This window comes from Notechis scutatus, chromosome 3, assembly GCF_049901735.1.
Source record: "Notechis scutatus isolate UNSWTSFEM ecotype Mainland chromosome 3, rNotScu1.2, whole genome shotgun sequence".
Classification (NCBI taxonomy): Eukaryota; Metazoa; Chordata; class Lepidosauria; order Squamata; family Elapidae; genus Notechis; species Notechis scutatus.
Window position 1 is genome coordinate 39281695 of NC_142011.1, and position 21367 is coordinate 39303061.

The following is a 21367-nucleotide window of genomic DNA, read 5'->3' on the forward strand; positions in this document are numbered from 1 at the left end:
TTAAGGTAGTTTTTCTAGTAGCTATTACTTCTGCTCGTCGAGTTTCGAATTAGCAGCTCTGTCAGTCAGGAGCGATCTATGCGTGTTCCATGCAGACCGAGTGGTCCTTCGTCCCGACCCCACCTTCCTCCCAAAGTCAACTCTCCCTTCCATAGGTCACAGGAACTGGTTCTACCAAATTTTTGCCCTAGGCCCTCCAGGGGCAGGGGGTCCTCTGGCACTCCCTAGATGTTAGAAGGGCCTTGCGTATATATATTAAGCGCACTCAATCCATGAGAAGGTCGGAATCCCTCTTCCTATCCTTTCAACCCAGGTCACTGGGGCTTAAGGTTTCTCCTTCCACCATCAGTCGCTGGATCAGGGCCACCATTGCGAGGTGCTACCTTTCCCATTCCCTGCCCGCTCCGGGTGGAATAACCGCCCACTCCACCAGAAGTGCAGCCACCTCGGCGGCCTGGGCCACGCAAGCCCCCATCGCTGACATTTGTCGGGCAGCCACCTGGACCTCTCCGTTCCCGTTTATCAGACATTATAAAATAGATACGTACGCTCAGCGGAGGCCTCTTTTGGCCGGCGGGTCTTACAGAGGGTCATCAGTGATCCGGAGGGGCCTTCGGGCCAGACGGAGTCCCACCCGTAGGACAGCCCAGCTTTGGTATGTCCCAGTCTCTGGATGCTCCGAGCGGCTCGAGGGAGAATGGGCGTTGGTTCTTACCTGATACGCCCCTTCTCGGCGAGCGCGAGGAGCATCCAGCCCCACCCTAATTTCTCCGTCTGGTGGGGACTCTTGCTTCAGCCAAGGAGCCAATAGTAGATTAGAAAGAATTAATAACCTCTCTTCTCGTTATCGCAAAAAACTGGGGAGACGCTGCGCAATACCACGTGAGGGGGCGGAGCGTTTCCTCATCTAAAGCTCAGCCTGCAAGAAGAGGACTCAGAAGCACATCCCAGTCTCTGGATGCTCCTCGCGGCTCGCCGAGAAGGGGCGTATCAGGTAAGAACCAACGCCCAATTTCTGGAGCATCCTTAGTAACGGGAGTGTCCTCACAGATCCGACAGACTCAGTCCAATCAGCTAGCAGCAACTGACAACCCAATCCTGGATGCCATCTTCACCATAATGGAGAATATAGGTAGTTCTTGACTTTTGTTTAGTGGCCCCTCAAAGTTATAACAGCAGTGAAAAAAGTGGCATCTGACCACTGACACTTTTTCACCTTTTGCAACGGATATTACTGACTTAAACAAAAGAAATGCAAGCAAACAAAAATTATTCACAATTGTTATTAGCAGTATATTCGATTTATGCTTTTTATCAAAAGCAGTAAAACAAGCAAGTTGAGAATGGATAGACTCCTAGGTAAGAAAATGTTAATGTGGTTATAAACAGAATAAAAAATACAAAGAACTGGGATCAGTTAGTTGCATTTGTCTTCACTGCAGAAAATGTAGGAAAGATCCTCAGGCTTACACTGACATTTTCAAAGTATCTAAATGAACTAGTCTTCACAAGAAATTGAGTTCTATCTAAGCATTATTAAAAGATAAAAAAAAATAAACAGTTCAGTTAGTCCACTAAATGTTCTTAAAAACTAAAATGTGAAATTTCAGGTTTTCTAACTATATACAGGTAAAACGCAAAAAATTAGAATATCGTGCAAAAGTTCATTTATTTCAGTAATGCAACTTAAAAGGTGAACCTAATATATGAGATAGACTCATTACATGCAAAGCAAGATAGTTCAAGCTGTGATGTGTCGTAATTGTGATGATTATGGCTTACAGTTCATGAAAACCCCAAATCTCAGAAAATTAGAATATTACATGCAATCAATAAAACAAAGATTGTACATAGAACAATATCGGATCTCTGAAAAGTATAAGCATGCATATGTACTCAGTACTTGGTTTGGGCCCCTTTTGCAGCAATTACTGCCTCAATGCGGTGTGGCATAGAAGCTATCAGCCTGTGGCACTGCTGAGGTGTTATGGAAGACCAGGATGCTTCAATAGCGGCCTTCAGCTCTTCTGCATTGTTTGGTCTCATGTCTCTCATCTTTCTCTTGGCAATGCCCCATAGATTCTCTATTGGGGTTCAGGTCAGACGAGTTTGCTGGCCAATCAAGCACAGTAATCCCACAATCATTGAACCAGGTTTTGGTGCTTTTGGCAGTGTGGGCAGATGCCAAGTCCTGCTGGAAAATGAAGTCAGCATCCCCATAAAGCTCCTCTGCAGAGGAAGCATGAAGTACTCCAAAATCTCCTGGTAGATGGCTGTGTTGACCCTGGACTTAATGAAGCACAGTGGACCAACACCAGCAGATGACATGGCTCCCCAAATCAACACAGACTGTGGAAACTTCACACTCAACTTCAAGCATCTTGCAGTGTGTGCCTCTCCATTCTTCCTCCAGACTCTGGGTCCTTTGTTTCCAAATGAGATGCAAAAGTTGCTCTCATCAGAAAAGAGGACTTTAGACCACTGAGCAACAGACCAGTTGTTTTTCTTTAGCCCAGGTAAGACGCTTCTGACATTTGTTGTTCAGGAGCGGCTTGACAAGAGGAATGTGACATTTGAAGCCCATGTCCAGGATCCGTCTGTGTGTGGTGGCTCTTGATGAGGTGGCTCTTGACTCCAGCCTGTCCACTCATTGTGAAAGTCCCCAACACTTTTGAATGGCCTTTTCCTGACAATCCTCTCCAGGCTGCAGTTATCCCTGCTGGTTGTGCACCTTTTTCTTCCACACTTTTCCCTTCCACATAACTTTCTATTAATGAGCTTTGATACAGAACTTTGGGAACATCCAACTTCTTTTGCAATTACCTTTTAAGGCTTTCCCTCCTTATGGAGGGTGTCAATGATGGTTTTCTGCACAACTGTCAGGTCAGCAGTCTTTCCCATGATTGTGATTCCTACTGAACCAGACTGAAAGATCATTTAAAGGCTCAGGAACCCTTTGCAGGTGTTATGGCTTAATTAGCTGATTAGAGTGGGACACTTTAAGCCTAGAATATTGAACCTTTTCACAATATTCTAATTTTCTGAGATTGTGGATTTGGGGTTTTCATGAGCTGTAAATCATAATCATCTCAATTATGACACATCATGGCTTGAACTATCTTGCTTTGCATGTAATGAGTCTATCTCATATATTAGGTTCACCTTTTAAGTTGCATTACTGAAATAAATGAACTTTTGCATGATATTCTAATTTTTCAAGTTTCACCTGTATTTCAGAGTCTAGCTTTTATCTGAGGCAATAAAATGACTTCTCTCTTGCACAGCACAATATGCATTAATGGGAAACAAAATGATGAAACAGAAAAGATGTGAGAATATCTCCATACAAATTAAAGAAATTGTGAGATATATTAGACAGGCATGATATTCCGCTCTGAAAAAAAAATCGGGGCCGGCCAAAAGAGATCCCCCGCTGCGCGCCCGGGGAGCGCCCGCTGCCTTCCCTCGCCAGGGCCAGGCGGCGGCGTGTTGCACGGAGGCTGGTCTGTGGCTGGCCCAGCTCCCTTTTCCTGCCGTTCAGCGGCCTCCACTCGCACCGCCCGGGCTCCACTCAGGTATCCGGCTGGGGCTGTCAGGAGTTGCTACCGCCGGCGCAGCTCCACGCGGCTCCAGTCCGCGTTGCCTCGGGAAGGAAAGGCAAAACCAGGAGCCGCTGCTGCCGTTGCAAGCGCCGCTGCGGCTCTTCCTTTTGCCTTTCCTTCCTGAGGCAACGCGGACTGGAGCACATGAGCCGCGCCAGCAACTCCTGACTCGGGCCTCCGAGGGAGGGGAAGGAGGAGAAGAAGGGGTGGGGGGAAAGGAGGGGCGATTCCCCAAAAAATCGGAATTCCGATTTTAATCGGAAGAATATCATGCCTGATTAGACTAAACAGAAATTAAGGCCATTAATTGCCATTTCAGGTATGTAAAAGCCATGGAGGATATCATAGCAGTCTAGAATAGGCTTCTTTTTATTGCCCCATATTGCATGATGCCTCTTATACTTGGACGCCAGACACAGGGAAACTAAGCAGTCTGGTTAAGCAGTTTGCATAATTTCTCATTAATTAAGATATATAATTTAGTCTCAGTCTGCATTCCAGTACTGAGATAGGTATGATTATGTAACTTTGGTAATGAATTCTCTGGTATTTGGAAATTTGTTCAACTTGTAGATTTTGAAAAGTGGACAGAGGTGAGAACAATTCCTTACTTACACGATCCTTGCCTTTCCTGTCTAACTAAACTAGACAACAGAGGACTAGCCATATTAATGCCGCTCTGAGAAACAGGTATGGCTTCTCAAGCTTAAGGGAGACTATAAGACTATCCTTAAAAGTTCTTGTTTGACCACAAATAGATAGCTATTAAAATATATATATATATATATATATATATATATATATATATATATATATATATATATATATATATGGTGTTCGTCATTGTAGTTCTTTTAAAGTTGTAGCAACGTTTCAGCAGAATCTCATCTGCCATCATCAGGCTTCTGTATTGTGTCCGTCTGTGTATACAGACAGAAGCCTGATGATGGCAGATGAGATTCTGCTGAAACATTGCTACAACTTTAAAAGAACTACAATGACATGGGAAAATACCGAACCAAGCCGAACACCATACATGTAAGTACCCATGAAAACTTAAGAAAACATATATATATATATATAAATGTCTAGCTAGGAAACAAAATTTATGTTCTGACAATCTCAGATACATATGGAAAATACTTATCTATTTCAATTAGGCTTTTGAATGGGATACAGAAGTGGGATGGATTTGATCATCAAGCCCATACTAGAAACAAAATGGGAGAATACAATTACTAGATCTTTTCAATTTAATGAAGGTTATCTATACCAGCATTTCTCAACTTTTCTGCAACCACACATCAATGAACAAATTCTCAAAAAATAAAGAGTCTATCCAATTCAAATCTATTTTCATATTTTACCTGAATGGCAGTGAATGCAGAAAAGGGCCTGTAGTTTAGCCAGCTGACTGGTGGTGAACACGAGAAGCTTATAGTGAATCACTAGTGTTTTATAATCTTCATTAACAAAAATCTCTGAACTGTACCTTCAACTATGGTATTCTCCTCCATTGCCTAACACAACTGATTGTTAGTTTTGCCAATAGTTTAATCCTTCTTATGATGGTGGGCTCATACTGTGTTTAAGACCTTGGCCATTGTTCTATGACACCCCCAAGGAATTTATTATGTCTCTATGCTATTAAAATATCAACATTAATTCACCAGGGGATATCACCTAAAGCTTCCATTGGTATATTTCAACTCCCAACTCTACTTCTCCTTGTTATCTGATTCCCCTGATTATTGTACAAATTGGGCAATACCATGGTGATCATTTAGGCAATCATACTTATCATAAAAATACAACTCAGTTGCTTTATATTTTAACCATAAGCCACATATATTCTCTTCTATTGTAATTACTTTATACTTTCCTTCTCCAGTTTTAATCCTTTGCAAGAAACTACAACTGAAGTATACACGCTTCTCTGTTCCCACAACAAAATAAACCTCTAGCAACATAACATTAAAATCTCATTCAGAACATATAAAGCAGGGGTTGGCAACCTTCTTCAATGTAGGGATCAGAGGCCATGCTGCCACCATTTGCCCCTCCTTTTCCACCACAAAGCTTGCTTTCCCTATCATCAAGGACAGAGGGGGACTGGTAAAGCCCTTGTCAAAATGATTAGCCAAGGAGGTGGTGAATGCTCTCTTGCGTCTCTCATGGATGAATATGAATATGTTGAATATGAATGAATATGTTTCTTTTTGGGATCTTAGGCTGGATGGTTTTTGATGGCAGGCAAGTATGCTGCTCACCCTCTTAAGTAGAGGAATTTAGTTCTGGCCTTGAAATGAAATGATTGCTCAGCATTGGGAAAATAAAAAGTATAAGAAAAGGACTCAGAACAGCCTTGTCTTGCTTGCCCTTACTGTGATTAAAAGAGAACAGTTAATGGTTTGGAGAAGCTTTTAAGAGTCTGTTAATATTCTCTACAACAGGGGTGTCAAACTCAAGGCTCGGGGGCCAGATTTGGCCCACAGGGTGCTTAGATATGGCCCGCAGGGCCGCCCTGGAAAGAGGAAAGGACCAGCCCACAGTGCCTCTGCCAGCAAAAATGGAGCTAGGGAGGGTAGGCCAAGTTCCGTTTTCGCTGGCAAGGGTTGCAGGAGGACATCGCAGCCAAAAATGGAGCTCGTGTGGGCCACGGGTTGCCCTTGGAAGCCCACTTTTGTCGGCAGAGTGCTCAGGGCCACCACAGGTGCCCCAGACCTGAGTGATGTCGAGCTGGCCATGCTCACACTGGCCATGCCCCTCCCAGCCCCCCCAAGGTCAAACACAATCCAGATGCAGCCCTCAGTGAAATTGAGTTTGACACCCCTGCTCTACAATACTATACAGAAGTATTCCTAGAATCCAACCAGTATGTTTCTTGACCTGACTACCTCAAAGGGCTGACAGAGAACAAAATACCTACATCATTCACCATATCTATTCTTCTTAATACTGGTAAAGCCAAAAAGAATTGCTAAAAGTTCCACACAGGAATGAAGGGATATTAAAATAACTAAGCAACTCTTAGTATGCAAAGGTAAATGCTAAATGCTAAAAAAATCTGACATTTAAGGAGCTAGTAGAAAGGCATTTTAGAGCTGCAGTAAATAACTCACAGAAGCAATATAACAGTTGGGGGGAACATCTTTATATTACAGAACCCATTAAGAACTGGATTAAATATAAAATAGCCAATATAATGTTATTATGCAAATGTATCATGTGTCACCATATAAACACTTGTTATTGGTACTGTAGTTCCAAAAAAACTACATTATATATAAAAAAGATGCAAAAACTGACAACTTAAGCAACCAGGGAGTTAAAGCAATTATTCTATGAAAAAAGGGAAAAATAAATTGGAACATTATGGAAGTGTAGATAGTTACATAAGGTATGGAAAAAGTGATCAGAGAAAATCTTCTCCCTTCCTAAGAATAGCAGAACCAAAGACTGATTATACTATTCAACTGAAGCTGAACAGTCAATAAAGTATTTATTCACACCACACATAATTAAATTCTGGATTTCATTTCCACAAATGTGATGTTGCAGTTTTAATGAATCAACAAGGACAAGGCAATCAAAAGCTGCTGGTCATGGTGACTGTACTATGCTACTTTATAAAACAAGAACACTATACTATTAAATGTATACAACATATAGTCTTTTTTTGCAGTGTAACCATGTCATCCTGGATGGAAGAAAGAGAAAATTATTAGTTTCATAAATTATTCTGCCTTAAAACTTTGCTCTCAATTTCATTATAAGTAACTGTAATTGTGCATACACTACTGTAACCCCCAAAATAATAATCTCATGTCAATCTGAAGATTTATAAATACAAGAAAAGCAAAATGCTTAATTTTACAAGCTATTAGTAAATCATAAGTAAAAGTCTAATTTTTGTTTCCATCTCAGAAGAAATAGAAGCAGAAGCTGAGCAGTTTACATTCATTATAAAACATTAAAATTAAACAGAGAATTTAGTTTGCTGCCCTATAGACACAATTAACCATACTTTATGTATTCAACACAGGTTTTTATTTTAGATATTCTTAGTTTTTGTTAATTATCCAGAACCATATCAATATAAAACGATTTGCAACCTATACAGAAAATGTAGAAAATACAGGCAAAAAATTAGATGTTATCATATAATGCAAAATAATTTTATTACACAGAATAATATCCATGTAAAAGCTGCTGGGTCAAAATACTGTTTAGTATTTGTTTCAGGTCAATAGATCATTTTTATTCTAAAAATGTTTATATATTTAAAACAAATACATCCATTAACAATATGTTAATTTATTCTTCAATTGACCATGAAATGAAGAATCACTGAGTTTTTCTCTAGTAATTTGTATTACTGTTCTACAGATATGCACATTTTATTCAAAGAAATAATGAATTCCAATAACAAGTAAAAGTAACCTAAAAGACAGTTATTAATAATATTCAATTGCTAAGTGTCTCCAAGGATAACATTATGTTTTAATAAATGCTGGTATTCTCAAAACTTCATTTTTATAACCTACACGAACAACTAGATTTGCTAAGAATTCATCAGATTATGAAAACAGGGAAGGTTAAAACAGAAGGTTAATCACAAGTTATTACCTCACAGATTAAAAAAAATCAGATCAACAATACAAGAAATCAGAAGTAAGCTTTGAACCATGTAATATTAATCTATTTTACTGAAAAGGGCTGCAGGGTCTACACCACAGATGCAGCATGCTAAAACCTGTTTGCTCAAGCATGAATTATGGTTACAACTGTTCCCCTCCCCCTTCTCCCTAGAACTGAGTATACACGGAAAAGAAACTAAAAAGAGATACGTTACCATGCAAAAGTAATTGTTTTTTTCTTATAAACTCTAGTGGAATTGTCAGAAAAGACATCTCAAATATTAACTATTTGTTTACAGCAGAAAGCTTTCATGGTCAAATATTTCTGACTAACTATAAAACCAAAAGCCAATATTCTACACAGAAAAATTAATTCATTAAAAGGGTAAAAGAAGCCACTAGGCTAGGATGATAATCACACCTAATACTGCATAAGGCATTAATGGAACAAACCACATAAAATGCTATTGAAGTCCTTTGCTACCACAAAGCCTAACCACCACTCTTGTGTTAAAGCAGGTCTTATAAGTGAAACACTTCAGTAATGATACCAGCACTGGAGCGGAAGATGGATACTGAAGTAAACAGGAAGGGCCAGGTCTGTTCAGGGAAGGGATTTAGCAGATGTACCAGGAGGGGTGACAGTGGGTCATATTTGCCTTAATAGAAAACAATAGGTGGGAGAGAGCTGTAAAAAGGACACGGAATACAAATGGGACAAGACACCCAAGAAACATTGGGCACAGAAGTGTTGTTGGAAGTGAGAAAGAAAGGTGGCACAGGTAGAGTTGATGAATACCCTAAAGGATAAAAGATACGGCAGAAAGATAGGACAGCTTAATCTTCCGAGAAATACAGAATTTACAAAAGCGACGTCCATCAGTTAGGGAGGTAAGAGAAGCAGTAGAAAGAGAAGGGATGGGAAAGAGAAAACGTTACAGGGATCAGATTGGAGGGTGGGGGAAAACGATTCTGGGTGGTGCTAAGGGTGGATAGGAGGAGTGCTTTGAGCAGAGAAGAGAGAAGTACAGTCGCGATTAAGAAGGGGAGAAAAGGAGGACTGGAAAGCACGAATATAAAGACCGGGAAAGACCCACAATTTGGGGGGGTGTTAAAAGAGAAGCAGGTGCGCTGGGTGGAGCCGGGGGCGGTGACTTCGGGACTGTCTCCCACCCCTTTCGCGGAGAAGGAAAAGGGGTGAGAAAGAATCGACCTCCCCCCTTTTGACAACCATTCGCTCGGACGCACTGACCTGGCCGCACGGTCTTGAGGCGCACCGGTTCCCTGAAGTGGCGGATGACGGCTAGGGTGTCGCGGTGAGTGAGGCCGCTCACCGGGGTCCCGTTTACCTCCAGCAATACATCCCCGAGGGCAGGGGGCTTCCCTGAAAGCAACACGGAACCAGGTCCGCCGCCGGAGTCGGCCACCGTCAGCAGGCGGCCCCCGAGGTAAGGGAATTCTCCCCGTTCGGCGCCGCCTCGCAGGAGATCGGGGTCTGGGCCGGAGCCGCTCCCCCAGGACACGGAGCACTCCTGCACTTTGCTGAGCCAGTGGCGCTTCCTCCGCAGCGTCTTAGACATGAGGCCACACCATGGGCGCCCCTCCGCGCGCGCGCCGCCCTGTGCCGCCGCCGCCGCCGCCGAGCTCGCCTTACGGACGGTTGGCCGAGCGGCCAACCAGACGTCCGCGCGCGCACCCTCCCACCTTCTTCTCCCACCACCGGCCGCGACTGCCTCCCAACTGGCGCCCTCAACGCGGCGATCAGGACACGCCCCCTTGCCTTCGTTGGCAACACCTCTTTTTCCCCTGGCGTTGGGTTAAGCCCCGCCCGGCAGTTGACGGGCGGGGCTAAATGGAGTGACGTCCAGGAAAAAAAGGGGGGGGACTTTCAGGACGGGGGTGGGTTGAGGCGAGACTTGTGTAGAACTTCTAAGCGAGCGAGGCACACAACAGTATAATAACTGCACATTTAAATACGAGTGATAACTCCACCCAACGCAGTTTATTCAACATGCATCCTGCCGATGAGAGGGCCCGCTTTATGCCCTTGACGCCACACTGTCCACCTCCTTCCGCGCGCCGTAAACCTAATCCTCCTGGCCCGGAGAGCAAGAGAGCGGGCCGCAGGGACGGTAGTTCCTTGTGGCTGTCTTGAACGCCACGTGTTGGCCCGCTGTCTCTCTCTAGCTAGCTTTCTCTCCGGCCAATTAAGGTTGTACCCACAAAGAAAATGGAGGTAAAGGGAGAGAGTACTTTTACTGCCCCAAAGCGCGGCCCCAAGTCGTGCGGCTCATCCTCTGCAGTGCCCGGAGACAGCGGGTGAGCAAATGGAGGCTATTCATCATTGGCGTCCGCCTGCAAGCTCTTCTGAAGAACAAGCCTTCCCTTCGGCAGTCCATTCTCTCTGGACCGTAATTTGAGCTCCCATTTCCGTCCGGCGGAGTGAACCGAAGCGGCTGCCTTCTTTTCACATTCTTTTTCCCCCTCCTCCGGGCAAGGGAAGAGATGAGATAAGGAGGGAGCCGCTGTTCTGCTTAGTGCCAATAGCTGGCTCGAAGCCACTGCGCTAGCACAACCTTTTCCAACTAGTACTCTGTGTGTGTGTGTGAGAGAGAGAGAGAGAGAGAGAGAGAGAGACTACAACTCTGACTTCCCCGGACCAGGGCGGTGTAATTGGGATATGTAGTAAAAGGTGTCTGGTTGAGAAAGGCGGAAAGCTCAGCAGGACAGCCTCATCCTCTGATTTCCATCCTTGAAGCTGCTTTGTAGAAACAAAATTCCCAATCTTTTCCTTGTATTCTTTATAAGCATATTGGAATTTACTTAAGAATGTAAAGAATACCCTAGATCAGACCTAGTGCCTACATTCTGACTTTATAGGGGTTTTTTTGTAGCTTACTTTTCCATTTAAAAAAAGTGCCCAGAGCCACTGGGGATTGAACAGAATATAAATTCAATACATTTACTATTATTATTATAAAGCAGTGCCCCAGCAGCACCATTATACCGATTGGTGTTCAGAGGCATAGTGAGGTCTGATTTTCAATATATTGTATAGCCATCAATCTCCAGCAAATGGAGCATCAGAAAGCATTCTGTGGTTATGTATCTTTGTCACCCCTCTTTTCAAGCAGTTATGAAAATGTACAGCTGCATTTCAGGGTTTATTGAATCTGGCCAGTGATGTGCATGAATTAGAGTGCTGAACTAGGACTTGGGAGATCCAGATTCAAATCTATATAATTTATTATCTCTGCCTCAAAGGGTGATATTTTTGGAAAAAATGGAAAAGGAATTGCTATGTATATCACTTTGAATAGTAAAGAAAAGCAGAATATAAGTAAATTCAACGAGGAAAAAACTTTATATATGTTACAAATCAAAATATGTATTTTATCCAAAATACATGCAATTATAGAAGTGGCATTAATGAAAAACATGCTCACAATTATTTTTAGTGTCTTTTCCACTAAGAACAAGAACAAGAAAATGATTGAATATATGAGTTATGATATCTATTTTTATAAAGAAATGCAGATACTAACAGCTATGACATGCATTTCTCTACCTATCCATAACAATATGTGCTATGAATTGTAGCTTTCCTTTTCTTTATATTTCTGCCCATAAATTTGTACATATTCATAATCCACTTTATATCAATTAACTAATGAAATTACACATATTTCTGATTCTTTAAAAAAAAAATATTTATTTTAATCATTGTATAAGGAGACAGAGTTTGGTCTTAATGTGCTGCACAATCACTACTTCAATAGTTGTTTTGTGAAATTGCCACTCTTTCAATGTCTGGCATTGTACACTGAGCACTGTAAACAGAGGTGGTATTCAGCAGATTCTGACCAGTTCTGGAGAACCGGTAGTGGAACATTTGAGTAGTTCGGAGAACCGGCAAATACCACCTCTGATTGGCCCCACCCCCATCTATTCTCTGCCTCCCGACTCCCAGCTGATCGGCTGGGTCTTCTTTTGTTGTCTTGCACAGGAGAACAGAGCTGGAAAGCAGGTTAGTGGGTTGGGGAGGGAATGGGGATTTTACAGTATTCTTCCCCTGGAGTGGGGTGGGAATGAAGATTTTGGAGTATCCTTCCCCTGAAGTGGGATGGGAATGGAGATTTTACAGTATCCTTCCCCTGCCACACCCATCAAGCCATGCCCACTCACTAGTTTGATACTTCCATCTTCCATTAGGCCTGCAGAAGAGGTCCCGTGTATTAGGGACCACTGTTAGGGATATACACCCTAGCAGAACCTGCACGGCAGTCAGGCAGGCAGGTTCTCTTGCCCCCTCTTATGGCGATTTACAACCACACCCAAAATTACATGCTTTGGAGTTAAAGTGACACACACATAAACTCACTATCATAGTTTATATATATTATTTTACCCAAACTACGTTAGGTAACCTATGTTATTCCTAACAAACACCATCCGGTGGGGCCCAGAAAGAGAGCCTTTTGAAACAACTCCTTCCCCACCAGGGTTCACATTGACCCAAAACCTGTTTTCATAAAGCCATAAAGAGGTGGTTTTGCCATTAGGTTTGGGAATCTCTCTGTGTTTTAGAGCAGTAGTTATGTTGTTTTTTTAATACCTCGGCTGCAGTTGTGTTATATGGAATTTGCATATATGATTTTATATTACTTTGTTTCATATTATTTGTTGTTGTAAACCACTCAGAACCATGTGTTAGAAATGGGTGGCTATAAAAATTGACATATTCTTGGGTGTTCATATTCCGTAGAACATATTTGTTACCCAGAAGAATCTCTGGAAGCTTACAGAAATTGATGGGAATAGCTACAGGATTATGGTAAGCAGCAGAAAAAGAATTTGTAATAGTTCTAACCATACTATGCCAGCAGATTTGTAGAATGACACAGTGACCAGCAGATTAAAATAGGTCAGTATACATTCTAATACCTAAGAAAGGAAACACAACAGAGTATGCAAGCTGTAGTACCATATCTAATTTTGCATGCTAGCAAAATAATGCTTAGGAACATCCATCAGAATGGCAGATGGCAGATGTTCAAACTGGCTTGAGAAAAGACCAAGAAACAATATACATTATTGGTTACCTGGTTATCTATCAAGGATTATTGGATCCCTGATAGACTTTTATAAGGTTTGGTGGGGGAAGGAAGACCAGCAACAAAAAGTTGTACTCAAATATAGCAAAGATGGCTACACTGTTGGAAGACAAAAACTAGGGTCATCCTGGAGAAAATCTGTCACTCAGAATCAACATTGACGGTACATCATAATTACCATTCATTTCTGTCCAAACTTTTTTCCCCTTTATTAAGTTTTTAACTATATAGCAAATCATGGTGGGGACAGTGGGAACCTTGTTTAGTACCTCTTGTTATAAAAGTACTGAGCAAGTCATTAACGTATCATTAACTCTAATAATGGTATTAATATTTTGCTATAAAATTTCAAATCATTCTAGAAATTTAATATTGAAATTCATGTATTCTGAAGTGGAAAATAGAATAGACAGCAGACTGTCAAATTCCTTTGTTCCATTTAATGATAATGCAGGTAATCCTCGAACTATGACCACAATGGAGCCTGCCCACTATGGTTGCAAATGGTGAGAACCGTTAAGAGAGACAGTCTCACTCTTCCCCACTGCCTTTAGAGGGGCCCTAGCTCGGCCTTAAAGGCAGTCGGACAAACAACAAAAAGCTTTGGAAGGACCTAGCCTCTGTCCATTTGCTGCATGTGTTGTGTTCTAGCTGGCTGAACTTTTTGAGCTGATTTTTTTCTTCAGCTCCTCAATGCAAACTGAAGAAGATTTTTCTTTCTTTCTTTCTTTCTTTCTTTCTTTCTTTCTTTCTTTCTTTCTTTCTTTCTTTCTTTCTTTCTTTCTTTCTTTTTTTCTTTTTTTCTTTTTTTCTTTTTTTCTTTTTTTCTTTTTTTCTTTTTTTCTTTTTTTCTTTTTTTCTTTTTTTCTTTTTTTCTTTTCTTTCTTTCTTTCTTTCTTTCTTTCTTTCTTTCTTTCTTTCTTTCTTTCTTTCTTTCTTTCTTTCTTTCTTTCTTTCTTTCCCCCCTCCCTCCCTCCCTTCCTTCCCTCCTTCCTTTCCTCTACTCTTCAGCCTGGCAGTCACTCGTGGTAACTAATTTACAGATTTTGTCACTCTCTTTCCAGGCATACAGTAAATTTAACAATTGAGGTTTTTAAAAGGGATAGAGATTGGAGGGCAGAGGTGGAAAGTTTAGTTTCAGCACCTAATGGAACAGGGCGAGAAAGATCAAGTCTGTTGTCTATCCCCCCTCCCCAGCTTTTTTTTTTTTTTCCTTTTGGAAGAAATGTGAGTTTCTGGAGGAGGGAGGACATTAAGCATGCATGCTCCCTTTGCATGTAGGAGGTTGGCTTTCCCAAAGCCTAGCAAGAGCCAGGAGCAATCCACCCAATGGCCAGCTGATTGGAACAGAAAGCTCTAAAACCAACCACCATTTCTGCAAGGAATTGTCAATGTACTGAAAATAGCACGACTTCCAGAAGGCATTGGCCATTGAAACAGGGTCATATGTAGCTTGGGGGGAACTGTGGTACTTTAGAATAGCCAATAAGTGTCATATCTTATCTCAAGGACTACCTGTACATTATTTTCTTTGTGGCAGTTGCTAGCACTTAGACTTATATACCACTTCATAGTGCTTTACAGCCCTCTCTAAGCAGTTTACAGAGTCAGTACATTGCCCCCAACAATCTGGGTCCTCATTTTACCCACCTTGGAAGGATGGAAGGATGAGTCAACCTTGAGCCTGGTGAGATGTGAACTACCAAATTGTAGGCAGCTGGTAGTCAACAGAAGTAGGCTGCAATACTGCACGGTAACCACTGTGCCACCGTTGCTCTTTTGCTAAGTGGAAGCTGCATCGTTAAGTGAACCAATTATTCATTATGGGGCAGTTTTGCCAAAAAACAAGTAAATTTTGATTTTCAGCAAAAAACATCATAAAACATGGTCATGTGACCACAGGGTGCTGGAAGTGGCCATAAATGTTGTAAGTAGGGAGGTCCATTGTAACTTCAAATGATAGTAAGCAACTCCTTGTAATTCATGTTCTGTATGTACTAGTCATTGCTTTTCTTGATTTTTAGCTAAGCCTTACAATGAGAATTTTTCATATTGGATGTGCAAATTGCCTTTCATAAATCCTGCTTCATAAACATATTTGGAAAGAATATTAGCCATCCTGCTTGTTAATATGCTTTATCTTATTGTATTTTTTGGTATTTTGCTCAATGTTATTGACCGATATGAGTTGGTAGGGTCAAAAGTTTTATCTGCAAAAGTCCATATGCTAGTATTTTTGTCCAAATATTTAACTTCCTAATGTTTTAAATTTTGTTGATTTTGTGAGTTGAAAAGTAGATGAACAAAGGTAGCATTCTTTAGCTGGGGTCTAAGAACTTTGTTTTTGACCTTTAACTCTGATTTCAGCTTGGAACATGTCAACACAAACATGCATACTTCCTATTGCTTTAAACTATGTGGTCCATCCTGCCATTCAACTATTTGGGGTTTCTCCACATTTAGAAATAAAAAAGAATAACAACCTGTTTTTTTTTTAGCTTAATAAGTTTGCTTAGGTAATGCTTTTAATGGTTTCCTTATATATTTTGTGTTTGATTTTAAAAAATCCTTTTACTTCATGCTTAACGTTTGTCTTTCCAGAACTATAAAAAAAATCCCTGCACAGATAAAAATTAACTTTGTTATAACAGGAGAGTGCAATTACACTGTTGTTTGCATATGTAAATAGGTGTGTCAGAATAGCTCAAATACTTGCATTCTTTTCTGGGACCAAAAACAGGAAGAGCAGGTAGTGTAACAGATTCCAAAAGAGGTATCTTCTCTGCAATAATAAAACAATTGTTTCAATCTGACTGATTGACTCTTGAAATTCATATCCCAATGTTTTTATTATGTTGGATGACATATAACAGCTTTGAACCCTGAGCCCTTTTTACCATTGAAAATCCAAATGAATTTAGAAAAATTTCTTTTTGTGTTAAATAAAACTCTATCCTGATTAGCCAGTATATAGTTCTTTCTGTCCTCAAAGTTGTCCTAAACTTTGTTACTTGCTCAGTGGCTCTCCCCCCCCACCAATCTTAAATAAAACAGGTATATCAAGGAAGCCATGATGATGATTTTTATTTTAATTGAGAATAAAATCATTTTCTAAGAGCTCCTTGAAAAGAAGAAATACATTATTTAAAATTTTCATGAACACCTAGGGAATATATTAAGTGAGTGTTGCATCATGTGGTAAAATTGCATCAGATACAGATATGGTATGATTTCTTTGAATCTGCCTGCTTTATATTGAAGTCAGGTTTGACTCCTTGCATTCTAAGCCATTTAGAGTAGATTTGGTTCTCTGCCAACAGATGTGAAAATAACTCACAAAGATACATGGTTTCTTCACACTTTGATGATAAAAGTGAGAAAAACTGAACATCATCTTATAGTAAATATTGAAAGACATTAGTGATGCACTGTCAAATCATTTTAATTTGTAAAAGTTATATTTTATTTTGAAATGGTAATATAAATGCAGATCAACGAATACTGTTTATTAATAGCAATTTCTCTGATAAATCATCTACTGTATATAGTACTAAAACTCTTGAGACTGCTCTTTGCAGCCTTCAGCTGGATGAAGGAGTGCCTCATAAGACAACAATTACTGAACCAAGGTACATCAAAGAGACTAAATTACAGAATGCTGTGTTTCATTACTTCTATGGGAATAAAATTTGGGAAAATTGTGGCTACTCCTGTGCCACTGCAGTGCTGTTATTTCAGTGCTGCTGTGGTCGGCTGTGGTCATGTGATTCCTCTTCTCTGTGACAGCCCCTTAGATTTTGGAACATTGCTTTCAAATCATCCCTAGGCCTTCTTTTCATTAAACTAGACGCACCAATTCCTGCAACCGTTTTTCATATGTTTTAGCCTCCGATCTCCTTATCATCCTTTTTGCTCTTCTCTGCACTCCAGACTTAACATGTTTTTTTTATATCATGGTGACTAAAACTAGATACTATATTCCAAGTATAGTTTTCATTATAAAAGGATTCACATAATCTTGATTGTATCTTCTGTTAATGCAGCCTAGGTCTGTGTTGGCTTTTTTGGCAACTGCAGCACACCACTGGCTTTATAATTAAATAATTGTCTATTAGGACTTCAAGATCCCTGGAGTTATTTCTGTTGAGCCAGATACAACCTATTCTGTAACTTTGCACTTGGTTTTTCTTCTATAAATTAGAATCTTACTTTTCTCACCATTGAATTCAATTTTGTTAGATAGGGCCCAGTCTGTCAAAATCCTTCTGTATCTTGAGCCCCCCGGACCGGTGGTTGGGGACCCTGTATTGGAGTATTCCTTATCTTCCTCCCAACTTGGTGTTGTCTACAAATTCGATGAGTTTCATTTCCATCCCCCATCTATAAAAATAGATGAAGTTATTGAAGAGTACTGGGCCAAAGACAGCACTGGGGTACTCCACTACATACTTTTATCCATGTAAATACAGTTCCATTAATGATACACATTGAGTGTGATTGGTCATCCAGTTATGAATCCATCTGGTGGTGATGGTCTGTAGCCCACATTTTTCTATTTTATCAAGTAGTAGATTGTGGCCTAGTTTATCAAATGCCTTACTGAAGTCCAAGTAAATTATAGCCACAGCATTTCTCTGGTATACTAATTTTGTCACATTGTCAAATAATCCAATAAGATTTGTTGGCATGATCTGTTTTTGACAAAACCATATTAGCCTCTGGTTATGACTTTGTTTGGCTCTAGGTTGGTTGATTATCTTTTCCAGAATGTTCCCAGGATTAATCAGGGATGCAAGGAACATTAGGCACCATCAATTATTTTCTTCTCTGGAAAGTTCACTAGAAGTTAGATAAATTTTTAAACAATTGAGTTTAAGAAAGACTAAAGTAGATACAATAGTTAATCTTCCATGTTTTCAGAATAGAGGTTGCTCAAGATTATTTTCTTATAACAACTTCAGGTAAGTAAAATACCTAAAAGGATTTCATGTATATGTAGATAGTTGAAGTACATACAGGAGATACTTAGAATACCTTAGAAAAGATTAGAAGCATAAAGATTTAAGACATACATACCTACATTTATAAGTTTCCTTTATTTTGAAAAACAATAGTTTTCTGATAAAGTAAGATAATTCAATAGATTACAATCCAGTATAGAGACTTGTTCCAGATTCTTTCTATTTGTGGACTATTAGCAAAGAATTATCTTTAACCACTTAATTTTCTTGCACTAGTTACAGAATGACACTTTTTAGTGGATTAATTCTTGAAATATGCCTCATCTGAGAAGCTTCCAACAAAATTTGTAAAGACTTTTGACAACCTTGTGAAAAAGTCCTTAAGACAGAATTTATGCTTCAAATTTCTAAGAAATAATTCTCTGATTCTTGATGTTCAATGGTTTTCAAAAATATACTTCTCAGCTGGTCTTCTGAAAACTCACAGATTTGCATGCAAACCACCACACAGCAGCAGAAAGCAGGTTTCAAGGTGTTTAATGTCAAACAACAAACTTCCCATCCGGCAAGAACACCATATGATCCGGTCTAGGTTAGCACTGGAAGCTTCTGCCTTCCAATGCTATTTAAAGATATAAACACACCCACCTAAATGCTCCTATCTCCTATACTTGCCCCTAATTAGCCCCTTAATTACCCTCTAGGTCACCAACCGGTTATACCTAATATGTCCATTGTTTCCTATCTCTGCAATCTATCTTTTGCCTGTGAACCCTACCTACTTGCGAGTAAACTATATACCCAGATTCCCCTCCCCATCATCCATTGCAGCACTACAGTTGATTCCAAAAGCCACAAAAGGACGGGGTTTTCCAGATTTCCCCTCTCGTCACCGTCGACCATCCCATTCCATCGACGATGCGTCTGATGCAGCTAAACAATCCCAGAAGTATATAATGTCAGGCTTCAGTGGCTCTTGCAAACGTGCTGACGGGCTCAGTTTATCAGCACTAACGGAGCCTGACAAGCTGCCCCCTCTACCAGAGAGCCACCTAGAAAAAGAGAATGAACAGATGAAATGTTATACAATGTTTCCCCTTCCTTGGCAGGATACTTTAGGTGGAACTGTCGGCATAGCCGAGGAGCACACACCTCCGAATGGACAACCCATAACGTCTATGACGGGATACCCTTTCCAACGAACCAAGTATTGCAAGGTTCCCCTATGTCTACGGGAATCAAGTATGTCACTAATCTCATATTGATCATCTTGTACAGGGCCTGGAGGATCAGATTGGGTGTCAGGATTCACCATGTTTGCTGGTTTAATGAGGCTAATATGGAAAACTGGGTGCACTCATCTAAATCGTGATGGTAATTTCAATTGTATTGTGACAGGATTAATTATCTTAATCACTGGAAATCGATCGATATATTTAGGACCCAGTTTCTTTGATGGCAGCCCCAAATTTAGATATTTAGTGGAGAGGTATACAAGGTCTCCTATTTTGAACATTTTATGGTCAGTTTTTTTCTTATCAGCCTGTTTCTTATAAGCAACAGGTCGGAATGTAGTGGTAGCATAAACCATACATGTCTTTACCTAATGTTCAATATCTGATCTCATTGAAGGCCACCAAAATTGCTTTTTGGCAAGATGTAATGTTTTTAAGAATCCATAATGTCTAGCCTGTCTAACATCATGGCAATGGTGTAATACTTTGGTCATCAAAATTTTTGGTATATATAGTTTTGTTGCTCTCCATGCAATACCATTGCTGATATCAGATTGCGTTTGGTTCTTTGCTAACCATGGGTGTCCCTTTATAGCATTTGGTAAATCTTGAGCCAATAATTTCACTCGTAATGACTGTAGAGTCTCCCTGCCTTGTATAATTGGTTGCACTATTACCTCTCGTCTGCTGTCATAGTATGGTAACCTTGACAGAGTGTCGGCTAAAAAATTCTTTCCCGCTGATATGTACTTTAGGACGAAGTTAAACCGACAAAAATATAGGGCCCACTGGACCTGCTTAGATGATAATCTTCGAGGTGATTGGAGTGCCTCCAGGTTCTTATGATCTGTCCATATCTCGAACGGACGTTGTGCTCCCTCAAGGAAATGTCAACAAAGCCCATCGTACCGGAGTGGAAGCCCATTGGGCCTCCTTCTCCCAAACAGCCCAATTCCTCTTGGCTGGACTTAATTTCCTTGATGTATAAGCACATGGTTGCAAGCTACCGTTTGAATTCTTTTGTAAAAGAACAGCTCTCACTGCCATGTCACTGGCGTTTGCCTGAATTAAAAATGGCAGTTCAGTATTTGGAGGCTTCAATACAGGCTTTTGAGCAAACATCTGCTTAAGGGATTCAAATGCCACTCATAGGTATCTATATAGTTAGCTGTCACCATATCAGCTCAAATACACTAATGACAAACATCTTTGCAACATACTTCAGTATTCTGTAGTTTATATATGCTATTACAAAATAACTCCATCTCCATGGCATACATTTTATTGGATCACCTTTGTTTTCTCATTTTTCTTCAAAAGCATGTAAAGGATTTGTGCTCATCTAGAGATAATCCTGAGGAAGATCCATGTCTCAGTTACCTATTTGAAGAACTACAATGTGAATAAATACATATTACAGATCTCAAAGCTAAGATGCCTGGAAACTAATGTATTTTGTAGAACATGCACTACAAATATTTCTCATTCACAATGATTATGAATGCATTCCAAATGGAAATATTCTTAAGTGTTTTTATTTCTATTGTACCTAGAGTGGAAAGAGGCAGCTTTTAATCAACATATTTGTTTGGTAGGCAAGAAAACAGAATTTATCTGTTTATCATTACACTTTGTCTTCCTTCAGGACAGAAGGAAGACAAAGTGTAATAATAGAAAATGCATCATCATAAGATGAAGCATGTAATATACCCACTAAAAGGGCTCTTTGTAACGTAAGATATGGGAAAGCTATATAAAGCTATATATTGCAAATTGCACGCACACAAACACATCATTTTAGCTTTCTTAGAAACA

The 21367-nt window shown here is 40.3% G+C and overlaps 1 protein-coding gene and 1 long non-coding RNA gene across 4 annotated transcripts in view; one reads left to right on the forward strand and one right to left on the reverse strand.

The window, feature by feature from the left end:
• Positions 1-10018, reverse strand: part of MAGI3 (membrane associated guanylate kinase, WW and PDZ domain containing 3) — a 128687-nt gene extending 118669 nt beyond the window's left edge. For all 3 annotated transcript variants that reach the window (XM_026675155.2, XM_026675154.2, XM_026675156.2), the window contains exon 1: positions 9495-10018. In XM_026675155.2, the coding sequence (XP_026530940.2) occupies positions 9495-9822 (328 nt within the window). In that variant the 5' untranslated portion in view covers positions 9823-10018. The remainder of the gene's footprint in view (positions 1-9494) is intronic.
• LOC148131153 (uncharacterized) overlaps positions 9459-21367 on the forward strand; it is a 226033-nt gene continuing 214124 nt past the window's right edge. The window contains exon 1 of the long non-coding RNA XR_015748500.1: positions 9459-9690. This is a non-coding gene — a long non-coding RNA (uncharacterized LOC148131153). The remainder of the gene's footprint in view (positions 9691-21367) is intronic.